General features: G+C 53.2%; 1 protein-coding gene across 2 annotated transcripts in view; it reads left to right on the top strand.

Moving 5' to 3' along the window:
• Nucleotides 1-2,374: 2,374 nt before the first annotated feature.
• Nucleotides 2,375-12,965, top strand: part of PLOD1 (procollagen-lysine,2-oxoglutarate 5-dioxygenase 1) — a 42,608-nt gene continuing 32,017 nt past the window's right edge. For both annotated transcript variants that reach the window (XM_005544770.4, XM_065529798.2), the window contains exon 1: nucleotides 2,375-2,541. In XM_005544770.4, coding sequence (XP_005544827.3) covers nucleotides 2,466-2,541 — 76 coding nt within the window. In that variant the 5' untranslated portion in view covers nucleotides 2,375-2,465. The remainder of the gene's footprint in view (nucleotides 2,542-12,965) is intronic.

The following is a 12,965-nucleotide window of genomic DNA, read 5'->3' as shown; positions in this document are numbered from 1 at the left end:
GAGCAAGACTCCATCTCAAAAAAAAAAGAAAAAAAAAAAAAGAATGTATTTTTACTGAGTGGAACCATACTGTATATTCTGCTTTTCCACTTAACATCATACGGGTAGTGTATTTCCCTGGCTGCAGTATCTGCATGCTGTTTTGTTTTTATTTTTATTTTTTGGTTTGTTTGTTTTTTTGAGACAGGGTCTGACTCGCTTGCCCAGGCTGGAGTGCAGTGGTGCGATCATGGCTCACTACAACCTCCACCTCCCAGGCTCAAGTGATCCTCCCCACTCAGCCTCCTGAGTAGCTGGGACTACGGGCACATGCCACCATGCCCAGCTAATTTTTGTATTTTTAGTAGAGAAGGGGGTTTCACCACGTTGCCCAGGCTGGTCTTGAATTCCTGGGCTCAAGCAATCCACCTGTCTTGGCCTCCCAAAGTACTGGGATTACAGGCATGAACCACTGCACCCAGCCCATCTGAATGCTGTTGATTTAAATCTTTTCCCAGCACTGATGCATAGCCTGCTCTATGTCGTCCATTGACATTCGTGACATTCCTTCTCTCCCACCCCTTTGCCCCCTGCCAGCCTTGGGTTGCACCCGCCACCCACTCCTCTGGAGCCTAATTAGCTGGGAAAAGGGCTCCTGGGTCCCTGTCTGAGGTTTTTTTTTTTTTTTTTTAGACAGAGTCTCGCTCTATCGCCCAGGCTGGAGTGCAGTGGTGCAATCTTGGCTCACTGCAAACTCTGCCTCCTGGGTTCAAGCGATTCTACTGCCTCAGCCTCCTGAGTATCTGGGATTACAGGCACGCACCACCAGTCTGGCTAATTTTTGTATTTTAGTAAAGACAGGGTTTCAACCATGTTGGTCAAACAGGTCTTGAACTCCTGACCTTGTGATCCGCTCGCTTTGGCCTCCCAAAGTGTTGGGATTACAGGCGTGAGCCACCGTGCCTGGCCTCTGTCTGAGGTTTCTTCCAAGGAAGGAAGGATTTTTGTTCAGAGGTGGCTGCCCCTGTCTGACATCTGGTCCAGAAGCCCTTACTCTAGAGACTATTGAGTTGTTTGTTGGGCTTTGGGCATCTGTGAAGAGGCCCTAAAAACTTTCACTGATTCGTTTATTCATTTAACAATTAATCTCTGTAGGGTGTGGTGGCTCAGCCTGTAACCCAGCACTTTGGGAGGCAGGAAGATCCCTTGAGTCCAGGAGTTCGAGACCAGCCTGGGTAACATAGGGAGACCCTTGTCTCTACAAAAAGTAGAATAATTGGCCAGGTGCAGTGGTTTATGCCTGTAATCCCAGCACTTTGGGAGGTCAAGGCAGGCAGATCACCTGAGGTCGGGAGTTCAAGACCAGTCTGATCAACATAGAGAAACCCCGCCTCTACTAAAAATACAAAATTAGCTGGGCATGGTGGCTCATGCCTGTAATCCCAGCTACTCGGGAGGCTGAAGCAGGAGAATCGCTTGAATCCGGGAGGCAGAGGTTGCAGTGAGCGGAGATCTCGCCATTGCACTCCAGCCTGGGCTAACAAGAGTGAAACTCCGTCTCAAAAAAAAAAAAAAAAAAAAAGTAGAAAAATTAGCCAGGGATGGTGGCTCAGGCCTGTGATCCCACCTACTCGGGAGGCTGAGATGGGAAGATCACTTGAGCCCGGGAGGTTGAGGCTGCAGTGAGTGGTGATCATGCCACTGCACTCCAGCCTGCGCAACTGAACGCAACTTTGCCTGAAAAAAATGGAACAAAACAAAACAACAACAAAAAAACCTCAGAAGCGAGACTTTCCTTGGCTCAGAGGTTTGCCTCCCAGGGACACAAAGGTAGATCAAGTGATAGCCTTTTGGTGAGAATGGAGACGGGCTTCCTGCATTTCCAGTGCCTGGGTGGGCCACGTAGGAGTGTCTGTGTCTCTGAACGCATCCCTGCCCACCCTCACCTCTTGGGTTTGGGGAAGGTCTAATGAAATCATGAAAACTGACTTCCTTGGAGCTTGACCTGGGGTTGCTCTAAGTGCGCTACAGGTATCGCCATTAACCCGTGCAAGACCCAATGAACAGACGCTATCATAAGCCCCACTTTTCAGGCGAGCAAACAGGGGCTCACGGTTATCGATGCCATGGAGCGTCGGCCCAGAACCTGGGGTCTAGAAATCGTGGCCTCGCCCTCCTCTCACCGCCCTCTTCCTGGTCGGAGTGAACCCCCCAGAGAAGGGAAGGAGGAGGCAGGGCCTGGCAGAAGTCCCGGGAGCTGCACAGACAGGCGGTGGGAGCTGCCCCGACAGGGAGAGGCCAGGGCTTGGGCACATCTGCAGAAAAACCCTCCCCCCGGGGAAGGCGGTGGAGAGGGCGTGGAGTGGCGGGGCGTTGCCGCCCCCGGGGCGGGCCCAGTGCGTGGCAGCGGGACCTGCGGCCCCGTCGCGAAGTTTCCAGCCCTGCGAGCGCCGCCGGGGTCGGCCGATCATCCTCATACCTCGGCCATGCGGCCCCTGCTGCTCCTGGCCCCGCTGGGCTGGCTGCTGCTGGCTGAAGCGAAGGGCGACGCCAAGCCGGAGGGTGAGGGAGCGAAGGCCGGGGGCGCGAGCGCGGATCCGGGCGGGAGGTCTGGTCCCGGGCTGCCTCCCTGGGAACGACCTGAATGGGAGGCCTGGGCTGGAGAGGGAGTCTGGGTTCCGGTTCCTCGTCCACTTACTCCCTGGTGACTTGAACAAATCACTTCCCCTCTTGGGGCTGCGGTTCCTCCTTCGGGAAAGAAAGGGTGACAGCTGAGTTCCATTCAGCACAGAAAGGCTCAAATAATAATAGTTCTCATAATAATAACCGGCAATGGCTATTCTGCGGAGTGCTCACTATGGGCAAGGCATCAGTTAGGCATGATTGCTACCCTGGTAAGTGTTTCCTTCTATTATCCCCGTTTTCCAGCTGGGCAAACTGAGGCTCCAGAGTTCATTCACTTGCCCAAGATCATACAACTTGTGGGCCTTGGAACCAGGATTTACCCCACCCACCCAGGTGTCTGGTTCCAGAGCCAGGAGGCCTCATGACCATGGGAGTGAGGGGTCTTGAGGGGGACAGGGGAGGGATGGGGGTAGAAGGTGTGGCTCACTTTGTGGAGCAGTTTGTGCTTTCACCCATGTCCCCTGTGGTCTGCTGAGCCCCTGCCAGGGTGGTCTTCCTCTCTGCAGTTTATTTTTTTATTTTATTTAATTAATTTATTTATTTTTGAGACGGAGTCTTGCTCTGTCGCCCAGGCTGGAATGCAGTGTGTGATCTCGCCTTACTGCAACCTCTGCCTCCCAGGTAGAGGCGATTTTTTTTTTTTTTTTTTGAGATGGAGTCTTGCTCTGTTGCCCAGGCTGGAGTGCAGTGGTGCAATCTCAGCTCACTGCAACCTCTACCTCTCGGGTTCAAGTGTTTCCCCTGCCTCAGCCTCCCAAGTAGCTGGGATTACAGGCACACGCCACCATGCCTAGCTAATTTTTGTATTTTTAGTTGAAATAGAGTTTCACCATGCTGGCCAGGCTGATCTTGAACTTCTGACCTCGTGATCCGCCTGCCTTGGCCTCCCAAAGTCTTTGGATTACAGGCGTGAGCCATCACGCCCAGCCGGTTCAAGCAATTCCTGTATCTCAGCCTCCCAGGTAGCTGGGATCACAGACATGTGCCACCACGCCGGCTAATTTTTGTATTTTTAGTAGAGATGGGGTTTCACCATGTTGACCAGGCTGGTCTTGAACTCTTGACCTCAGGTGATCTGCCCACCTTGGTCTCCCAAAGTGCTGGGATTACAGGTGTGAGTCACCGCGCCTGGCCCTCTCTGCAGTTTATACTTGAGGAAACTGAGGCCCAGACAGATGAAGTGACTGTCCAGGGTGGTCCAGACAGAGGTGGCTGGTCCGAGGTCAGCTGGGCACCAGTCTAGCACTCCTTCTACTTCCTCAAGGCCGATTGGATTGCAGTGTGTGTCCCACTGTCCTGAGTGGGTGCTTCCCTCCTCCCCAGCCCTCCCTGGCATGGGCCCTCTGCAGGGCTGTCCCGAGAAGGGCATAGACTGCAGACAGTCCCAGCAAAGCCAAGCAGAACTGACGGTAGCTTCCGTGGCGTTCTCCTCCTTCAGCCTACCCTCTTGGAGAACCTGAAACTGTACCACTAGAAGGATCCTGGGTTCTGGGACCCTTGGGTCTTTGGGTCAGGGATGGGAACCACCATTTCTTTCTTTTTTTGTTGTTGTTGGGTTTTTTTTGTTTTTTGAGACAGAGTTTTGCTGTGTCTCCCAGGCTAGAGTACAGTGGTGTGACCTCGGCTCACTGCAACCTCTGCCTCCTGGGTTCAAGCAATTATCGTGTGTCAGCCTCCAGACTAGTTTGGGATTACACGCCTGCACCATCATGCCCAGCTAATTTTTGTATTTTTAGAAGAGACGAGGTTTTACCATGTTGGCCAGGCTGGTTTCAAACTCCTGACCTCACGTGATCCTCCTGCCTCGGCTTCCCAAAGTGCTGGGATTATAGGCGGGAGCCACTGCACCCAGCCAGGAACCACCATTTCTTTCTTTTTTTTTTTTTTTGTGAGACAGAGTTTCACTCTTATTGCCCAGGCTAGAGTCCAATGGTGCGATCTCGGCTCACTGCATCCTCCGCCTCCCAGGTTCAAGCGATTCTTCTGCCTCAGTCTCCCTAGTGGCTGGTATTACAGGCAGATACCACGACGCTCAGCTAATTTTTGTATCTTTAGTAGAGACGGGGTTTTACCATGTTGGTCAGGCTGGTTTCAAACTCCTGATCTCAGGTGATCCACCTGCCTCGGCCTCCCAAAGTGCTGGGATTACAGGCGTGAGCCACCGCGCCCGGCCAGGAACTGCCATTTCTTGAGTACCTCCCTTGGGCCAGGTTGTGCCCAAGGCCCCACGTCTCCCAGTGGTAAAGCCGGCGCTGCTTGCTCTCTGTGAGGTTTGGTGTTCTAGCCTGCAAGACCTGGTGATACTACCTCACGCCTGGAGTTCTAACAAGGATTTCAGGGGATGAAGTTGGGGAGAGTTCAGCTCAATGCCTGGCCCATGAAAGGCCCTCGGCAAAGGGCGTTTTCTCTCCCGGGCCCAGGGCTGCTGGCTTACAGCAGGGCAGTAAAACAGCTCAGAAAGTCCAGTGACGGAAACGCTGACCACCGGGCCGTGCAAAGGGCTCTCGGCCTGGGTCCCCTCACTGGCCAGGAGCCCTGTTGTGGCCTTGTTTTCTGGGCCTTTGATACCCCTGCTTCTGCTGACATGGGCTGCCTGCATCCCAGACCATCCCAGGAGAGAAACCTTAGCTGCCCACGATGAAGCCCGGGAAGTTGAATTGTAGAGGGACCAGACTGATGACAGGGCGTTAGGCACCCTGATCCCCAGCAAGTGACAGGAGGAGGGCAGAGCAGATCTGAGGAAGCCTTCACGGAGGGTGCTGCTGTGGGCGGAGGACAGGATCAGTGTGCTGCTGATGTAACCCAGGTAGAGCACCTGGTAGATAGTAAGCACATCTGTGCTCACTGATGCACGAGAGAGCGGATCCCCAGGCCTGGGGCTAATGTCAGGCCAGTCTGAGTTGCGCCTTTGCTTCCCTTCTCCATTTGGATCCTTACCTGTTTTCCTTTTTTTTTTTTCAATTTTTCATTTTCTTTCCTTCTTTTTTTTTTTCTTTTTTTTTGAGACAGAGTCTCACTTTGTTGCCCAGGCTAGAGTGCAATGACACGATCTCAGCTCACTGCAGCCTCCGCCTCCAGGGTTCAAGCGATTCTCCTGTCTCAGCCTCCCAAGTAGCTGGGATCACAGGCATGTGCCACCATGCCTGTCTAATTTTTGTATTTTTAGTAGAGACGGGTTTTGCAGTGTTGGCCAGGCTGGTCTCAAACTCCTGACCTCAAGCAATCTGCCCACCTCAGCTTCCCAAAGTGCTGGGATTACAGGCGTGAGCCACCACGCCTGGCCAGGATCCCTTTGATGAGTAAGGAATCATCAACCCCATTTTGGAGATGGGAAGACTGAGGCCCTGGAAGGTTAAACATCTGGTCTCTCGTTGCCAGAGCTGGTTGGGGGTGGGGTCGTTGTCTGGAACTCAGATCTACTGTTCATTTCTGCACCTCTGGATGGGAAGGGGGTGCTATTGCCTGGAAATGCTGCCTGGGGGAGCCTGCTCAGCTCCCCCAGACCCAGCTGAGGCGTGACCTTCAGCCAGCTGGACAGGACAGAATGGATTGCTCATCTTCCCTGCAGGCATTGCCTAAGCAGCCCACTGACTAGTGTATGTGTTTGGTGGGGGGCACCCCAGCAGCCCCCCAGAGAGGCCAGCTCTTCCCTTTCCCTGGCAGGTGGATGGGAGGGTCAGCTACTGAGGTGGATTCAGCCAGAGTAGGGGAGGGGATTTGTTGTGGAGTCTTGGGGAGTGAGGTGGGTGGGGTGCTGTCGGCAGCTTGTCTGTCCCCTCACCCAAAACCCATGGCCTTGGTGCATAGAGAGAAACATGGACTGTTTTCACTTTTAGGGGGCTCCCAGTCGGAGGGGAGTATAGAGCACCTCGCCTCAGTAGACACCCCGTGTCTGAGGGAAGAGATATTGTGCCATCCTGTGGAGGCTTCCAGAACAAGATGGGAGACACAAGGAGGCTTCAGCAAAGCAACATCTTCCATCACAGGGAACTGGGGGAATAAAAGGCAACATCCAAACAGGCAGATGTCCCTAGAGCCGAGGCCAGATGTACCACGGCCCTTCCTCCCATTTGCAGAAACTTTTAGCAGATCTCCAGCTCCTGCCTTTCCCTGTAGGCCTTGGTTTGGCCACAGTGAGGGAAGGACAGCTGCAGAGATCAGAGGCTCAGCTGGGCGTTCAGGTCATGCTGTTCCCTACTAGAGAACGGAAGGGTCCCGGGAGTCAGGCAGGCTGCACTGGATGGTGTGGGGGTGGGGCCGGGTCTGGGGAGACCTAAGTGGGCAGCTGGCCCCGGGGGAGGCCAAGGTTGGCTCCCAGGTGCTGGGCATCCCTAGTTCCTGCCAGACCCTGTTCCTGGCTTCCGTTCAAGCCTGGGGTGGGGATGAAGGATGGGGGAGGGGGGAGGGCGGAAGGTCTTCATTCATTCCCGCCTCCCCAGAGAGCAGACTGGGTGTGTCATGACTGTGCTTTGACTCAGGCCACACAGTGACCACCCACGCCTTGGGCTGGGACTGCTTGGGGAGGAGGGGGCATCTGCTGGCACAGTCAAACCAGGGGTGCCCAGAAGGTCCCATTCTTCCAGGAGCTCATCACATAGGCACGTCCCAACCAAGCACTCACCCTCAGTCCACATATTCTTTTCTTTTTCTTTCTCTTTTTTTTTTTTGAAACGGAGTCTCACTCACCCAGGCTGGAGTGAAATGGTACCATCTCAGCTAACTGCAACCTCTGCCCCCCGGGGTTCAGGCAATTCTCCTGCCTTAGCCTCCCGAGTAGCTGGGATTATAGGTGCCCGCCACCATGCCCGGCTAATTTTTGTATTTTCAGTAGAGACAGGGTTTCTCCATGTTGGCCAGGCTGTTCTCAAACTCCTGACCTCAGGTGATCCACCTTCCTTGGCCTCCCAAAGTGCTAGGATTACAGGCGTGAGCTACCGCCCACATCATTCTTTTCTTAAAAGTTTTTCTAAATTTTATTTTTTTGTACAGACAGGGTCTCACTGTGTTGCCTGGGCTGGTCTTGAACACTCAGGCTCAAGTGATCATACCCACCTTGGCCTCCCAAAGGCTGGGATTATAGGTGTGAGCCACTGCACCTGGCTAATTCCTGTGGCCCAGTGGCATGATTATAGCTCACTGCAGCCTTCACCTCCTGGGCTTAAGCAATCCTCCCGCCTTAGCTTCCTGAGTAGCTGGGACTACAGGTGCGTGCCACCACGCCTGGCTTATTTTTTAATTTTTCATAGAGACAGGGTTTCACGTTGTTGCCCAGGTTGGTCTTGAACTCAGGGCCTCAATTAAGCCTTCTGCCTTGGTCTCCCTAAGTGCTGGCATTACAGGCATGAGCCACCCTGCCCTCTGCATCATTCTTGCTCTCAGGAAGGCAGCTCCCCTTTATTCCTGACCCCCAGGGCAGCACCTACCAAGACACAGCTCCCCTTTTTAGGGGAGGCACCCTGTCGCCAGAACCCCCACAACTACCAAGGCAGGCACTGTGCCAAGCGCTTTACGACATCAGCTCATTGAATCCTCATGAAAGTCTCTGGAGGGAGGTACTATCATCTGTATTATTCCCATTTTACAGATGAGGAAACTGAGGCACAGAGAGGCTAAGTTCCCTGCCCAGCAATCTGTCTTTAGCACCCCCGCTATTGTCTCTCATTGATTTCTGCTGATCCTGGATCACGGGTTCATCTGGGGAAGTCATTGCTGGACTTTGGGCAGAAGAAGGTGGGGAGGGCTGAGAGCTCTGGGTGCCAGGCCTTGGCCTTAGCCCAAGGCAGCTGGCTGGACCAGACAGAAAGCAGGTGGGAGGGGCCTTGGTGCTTGAAAATGAATCTTCCACATCCATGCCTTAAGGGTTTCTCTGGCCTGGCCTAACAGTGAGCTGGGAAAAGACCTCACCATGTGACTGGAGTTGAGTGCTCCTGCTGCAGAGGCCAGAGGGAAGGTGGCTGGAAGCCCTGGCTTCTATCTGCAACCAGAAGTCTCTGTCATTTTAGGATGTTGGGCTCTTGGACAGGGAAATGAAGACAAGAGGACGGGCTTTTAGAATGCCAATTCATTCCCATTTCACCTAAAGATTCTGTGACTTGGCCGGGCGCGGTGGCTCAAGCCTGTAATCCCAGCACTTTGGGAGGCCGAGACGGGTGGATCACGAGGTCAGGAGATCGAGACCATCCTGGTGAACATGGTGAAACCCCGTCTCTACTAAAAAAAAAAATACAAAAAAAACTAGCCGGGCGAGGTGGCGGCGCCTGTAGTCCCAGCTACTGGGGAGGCTGAGGCAGGAGAATGGCGTGAACCCGGGAGGCGGAGCTTGCAGTGAGCTGAGATCCGGCCACTGCAACTCCAGCCCGGGAGACAGAGCAAGACTCCGTCTCAAAAAAAAAAAAAAAAAAAAAAAAGATTCTGTGACTTTGGGCCAGGTATTTAGCCTCTCTGTGCCTCAGTTTCCTCACCTGAAGAAGCAGGGATAAAAATATCACCTTCCTCATATAGTGTTGACCGTTAAATAAGATAATGAATATAACATGCCACATACAGCACACAGTATCTCACAGCGGTTCAGTGGTGGTGGCTCTTCCTGAAATCACCTTCCCATGTTGCTGCTTTTTTTTTTTTTTTTTTTGAGACAGAGTTTCACTCTGTCTCTTGGGCTGGAGTGCTGTGGCACGATCTTGGCTCACTGCAACCTCTGCCTCCTGGGTTCAAGTGATTCTCCTGCCTTAGCCTCCCAAGTAGCTGGGATTACAGGCACCATGGTATAACTTGCACCATGTAAAATGCACCACTGCCTGGCTAATTTTTATATTTTTAGTAGAGACGGGGTTTTGCCATGTTGGCCAGGTGGGACTTGAATTCCTGACCTCAGGTGATCTGCCCTCCTTGGCCTCCCAAAGTGCTGGGATTACAGGTGTGAGCCACTGTGCCTGGCCTTTTTTTTTTTTTTTTTTTTTTTTTGAGACAGAGCCTCACCCTGTTGCCTAGACTGGAGTACGGTGGCGTGACCCTGGCTCACTGCAACCTCTGCCTCCTGGGTTCAAGCAATTCTCGTGCCTCAGCCTTACTAGTAGCTGGGATTACAGGCTCTTGCCACCAAGCCTAGCTAATTTTTATAGTTTTGATAGAGACAGGGTTTCACCATGTTGGCTAGGCTGGTCTCAAATTTCTGATCTCAACTGATCTGCCTGCCTCAGCTTCCCAAAGTGCTGGGATTACAGATGTGAGCCACGGTGTCACGCCTCACGTTGCTGCTTAGGGCCAGAATGTACACTGTGTCTTGGTCAGGCCCAGTCCCAGCCATGGTGAGGGAGAGGGAGACCAAGGAAATAAAGATGTGGCTCTGGCCTGGCAGAGGGAGAAGGAGCAGGTTTGTACCAATACGTCAACTACTGGGCAAACCAAGACTGCATGTGCAAAGGAGTGACCACATGGGATGAGATGAAGGAGGGCTTCCAGGAGGAGGTAGACTGGAGGCCTCTTTAGGGGAAGGAATGTGTGTTGCCAACAGGTCAAGGGAACGGGGTGCAGGCTGGGTTTACCGAGGCTGTTTTCTTGGGGATGTTAGGACGTCATGCCAGGGTCTCTTGTTGGAGGGATTGTCTTCAGTTCTCTTGTGAACCGCCTCCCAGACAGACCCCTGCATTGCAGCCTAGTGTCAGGGGACCAAGGGGATGGACTGGACCAGTGATTCCCAAATGTGGCTTGATATCAGAAATCACCTGGGAAAGGTAGGAAAAATCCAGACTCCTGGGCCCATCTCAGACCCCTAGCCCCAGGGCCTAGAAGCCTGGATTCCACAACTTCTCTTGTGATGCTGATGTGTGGGCAGGTTTGGGACCCTCTGAACTGGACAATCACGTGGGTTCCTCAACCAGAGAGGCAGGCTCTGCGTGGCCCAAGGAACCTGGGAGTTTTTTTGTTTGTTTTGTTTTTTGTTTTTGTTTTTGAGACAGAGTCTCACTCTGTCGCCCAGGCTGGAGTGTAGTGGCGCGATCTTGGCTCACTGCAACCTCTACCTCCTGGGTTCAAGCAGTTCTCTGCCTCAGCCTCCCGAGTAGCTGGGATTACAGGCTCCCGCCACCACCATGCCCAGCTAAGTTTTGTATTTTTAGTAGAGATAGGGTTTCACCATCTGGGCCAGGCTGGTCTTGAACTCTTGACCTCGTGATCCACCTGCCTCGGCCTCCCAAAGTGCTAGTATTATAGGCGTGAGCCACCGTGCCTGGCTTTTTTTTTTTTTTTTTTTTTTTTTTTTTCTGAGACGGAGTCTCGCTCTGTCGTCCAGGCTGGAGTGTGGTGACATGATCTTGGCTCACTGCAAGCTCCGCCTCCCAGGTTCATGCCATTCTCCTGCCTCAGCCTCCTGAGTGGCTGGGACTACAGGCGCCCGCCATTATGCCTGGCTAATTTTTTTTTTTTTTTGTATTTTTAGTAGCGATGGGGTTTCACCGTGTTAGCTAGGATGATCTCTATCTCCTGACCTCATGATCCGCCCGCCTCGGCCTCCCAAAGTGCTGGGATTACAGGCGTGAGCCACCGCGCCCAGCCTTTTTTTTTTTTGAGACAGGATTTTGCTCTTGTCGCCCAGGCCAGAGTGCAATGGCACAGTCTCTGCTCACTGCAGCCTCTGCCTGCTGGGTTCAAACGATTCTCTTGCCTCAGCCTCACGAGTAGTTGGGATTAGAGGCATGTGCCACTACGCCCGGCTAATTTTTATATTCTTAGTAGAGACAGGGTTTCACCAGGTTGACCAGGCTGCACTCAAACTCCTGACCTCAGGTGATCCCCCTGCCTCAACCTCTCAAAGTGCTGCTATTACAGGCGTGAGCCACTGCGCCCAGCCACGGAACCTGGGGATTGTTAAGGCCCCAGTGTGGGCTCTCAGCAGCACTGTTTCCCTGGAAAACAGGGAAGAGACAGGTTATGCGGAGGAAAGTGGGCATGTGGGAAGGGCACAGCTAGACAGCTCCCTTACATAGATAGAGGGACAGGGCCCTCTCAACAGATGGCCTGGCCACTGTCCCTGGCTGGGCAGTGCATGCATTTAGGTTAAGAGAGGAGACTCCGGGTTCAGGCTTGTGTCCAAGTCCTGGTGCTGCTGCTTCCTAGCTCCCTTGGGCACATTACTCGCCAGTTCTAGCCTTGGTTTCCTAACTGGAAAGTGGGGGGTTAGTATGTGTGAAGTGCTTCGAACAGCGTTGGCTGGGCACGGTGGCTCATGCCTGTAATTCCAGCACTTTGGGAGGCTGAGGCAGGCAGATCACCTGAGGTCAGGAGTTCGAGACCAGTCTGGCCAACATAGTGAAACCCCGTGTCTATTAAATATACAAAAATTAGCGGCGTGTGGCAGCGTGCACCTGTAATCCCAGCTACTTGGGAGACTGAGGTAGGAGAATTGCTTGAACTCGGGAGGCAGAGGTTGCAGTGAGCCAAGATCACACCACTGTACCCCAGCCCAGGGACAGAGCCAGAATCTGTATCAAAAAAAAAAAAAGTTGGGCACAGTGGCTCATGCCTCTAATCCCAGCACTTTGGGAGGCCGAGGCAGGTTGATCACTTGAGGTCAGGAGGAGTTTGAGACCAGCCTGGCCAACATGGTGAAACCCCATCTCTACTAAAAATACAAAAAATTAACTGGGCATAGTGGCTGGCACCTGTAATCCCAGCTACTTGGGAGGCTGAGGCATGAGAATCGCTTGAACCCAGGAGGTAGAGATTGCAGTGGGCCAAGATCTAGCCACTGCACTCCAGCCTGGGTGACAAAGCGAGACTCTGTCTCAAAGAAAAAAAAAAAATGTGTCTGGCACACAGAAAATGCTTGATGAAGGTAAGCCATTATTGTTGCTGTTATTGAGAAGCAGGAACTTGAGAAAGGGGCTTTGAGCTACGCCACCCCATCCCCTTCCCCAACCCCTGCTGCTGGAGTTCCAAGAGCCTGTTCCATCAAGAATCCTGAATTGCGCATGCGCGCGCGCACACACACACACACACACACACACACACACACACACACACACACACACAGAGATACACGCTCACTCACTCACATGCTCTCACGCTGGCTTTTTCCATCCATGAAATGTGACACTCTTCCTGTCCCCAGCAGCCCCATGGTGACAAGAGGGCCTCAGAGCTGGTGGCTCTGGTTCTCTTTTCCTGGGGGGAGACTTCACCATCCTGGCAGGCGTTGGGGGGAGCCCTTCCCCAAGTATAAGCAGCACCCCTTGTTTCTGGATCCCAGGTTCAGGTGGTGAGGCCTCTCCTTCCCACACGTGCCTAGTGTATCCACCCCTCCT

Source organism: Macaca fascicularis, chromosome 1 (genome assembly GCF_037993035.2).
Source record: "Macaca fascicularis isolate 582-1 chromosome 1, T2T-MFA8v1.1".
In the NCBI taxonomy this organism is placed as follows: Eukaryota; Metazoa; Chordata; class Mammalia; order Primates; family Cercopithecidae; genus Macaca; species Macaca fascicularis.
This window is presented reverse-complemented; position numbering and strand designations above follow the sequence as displayed.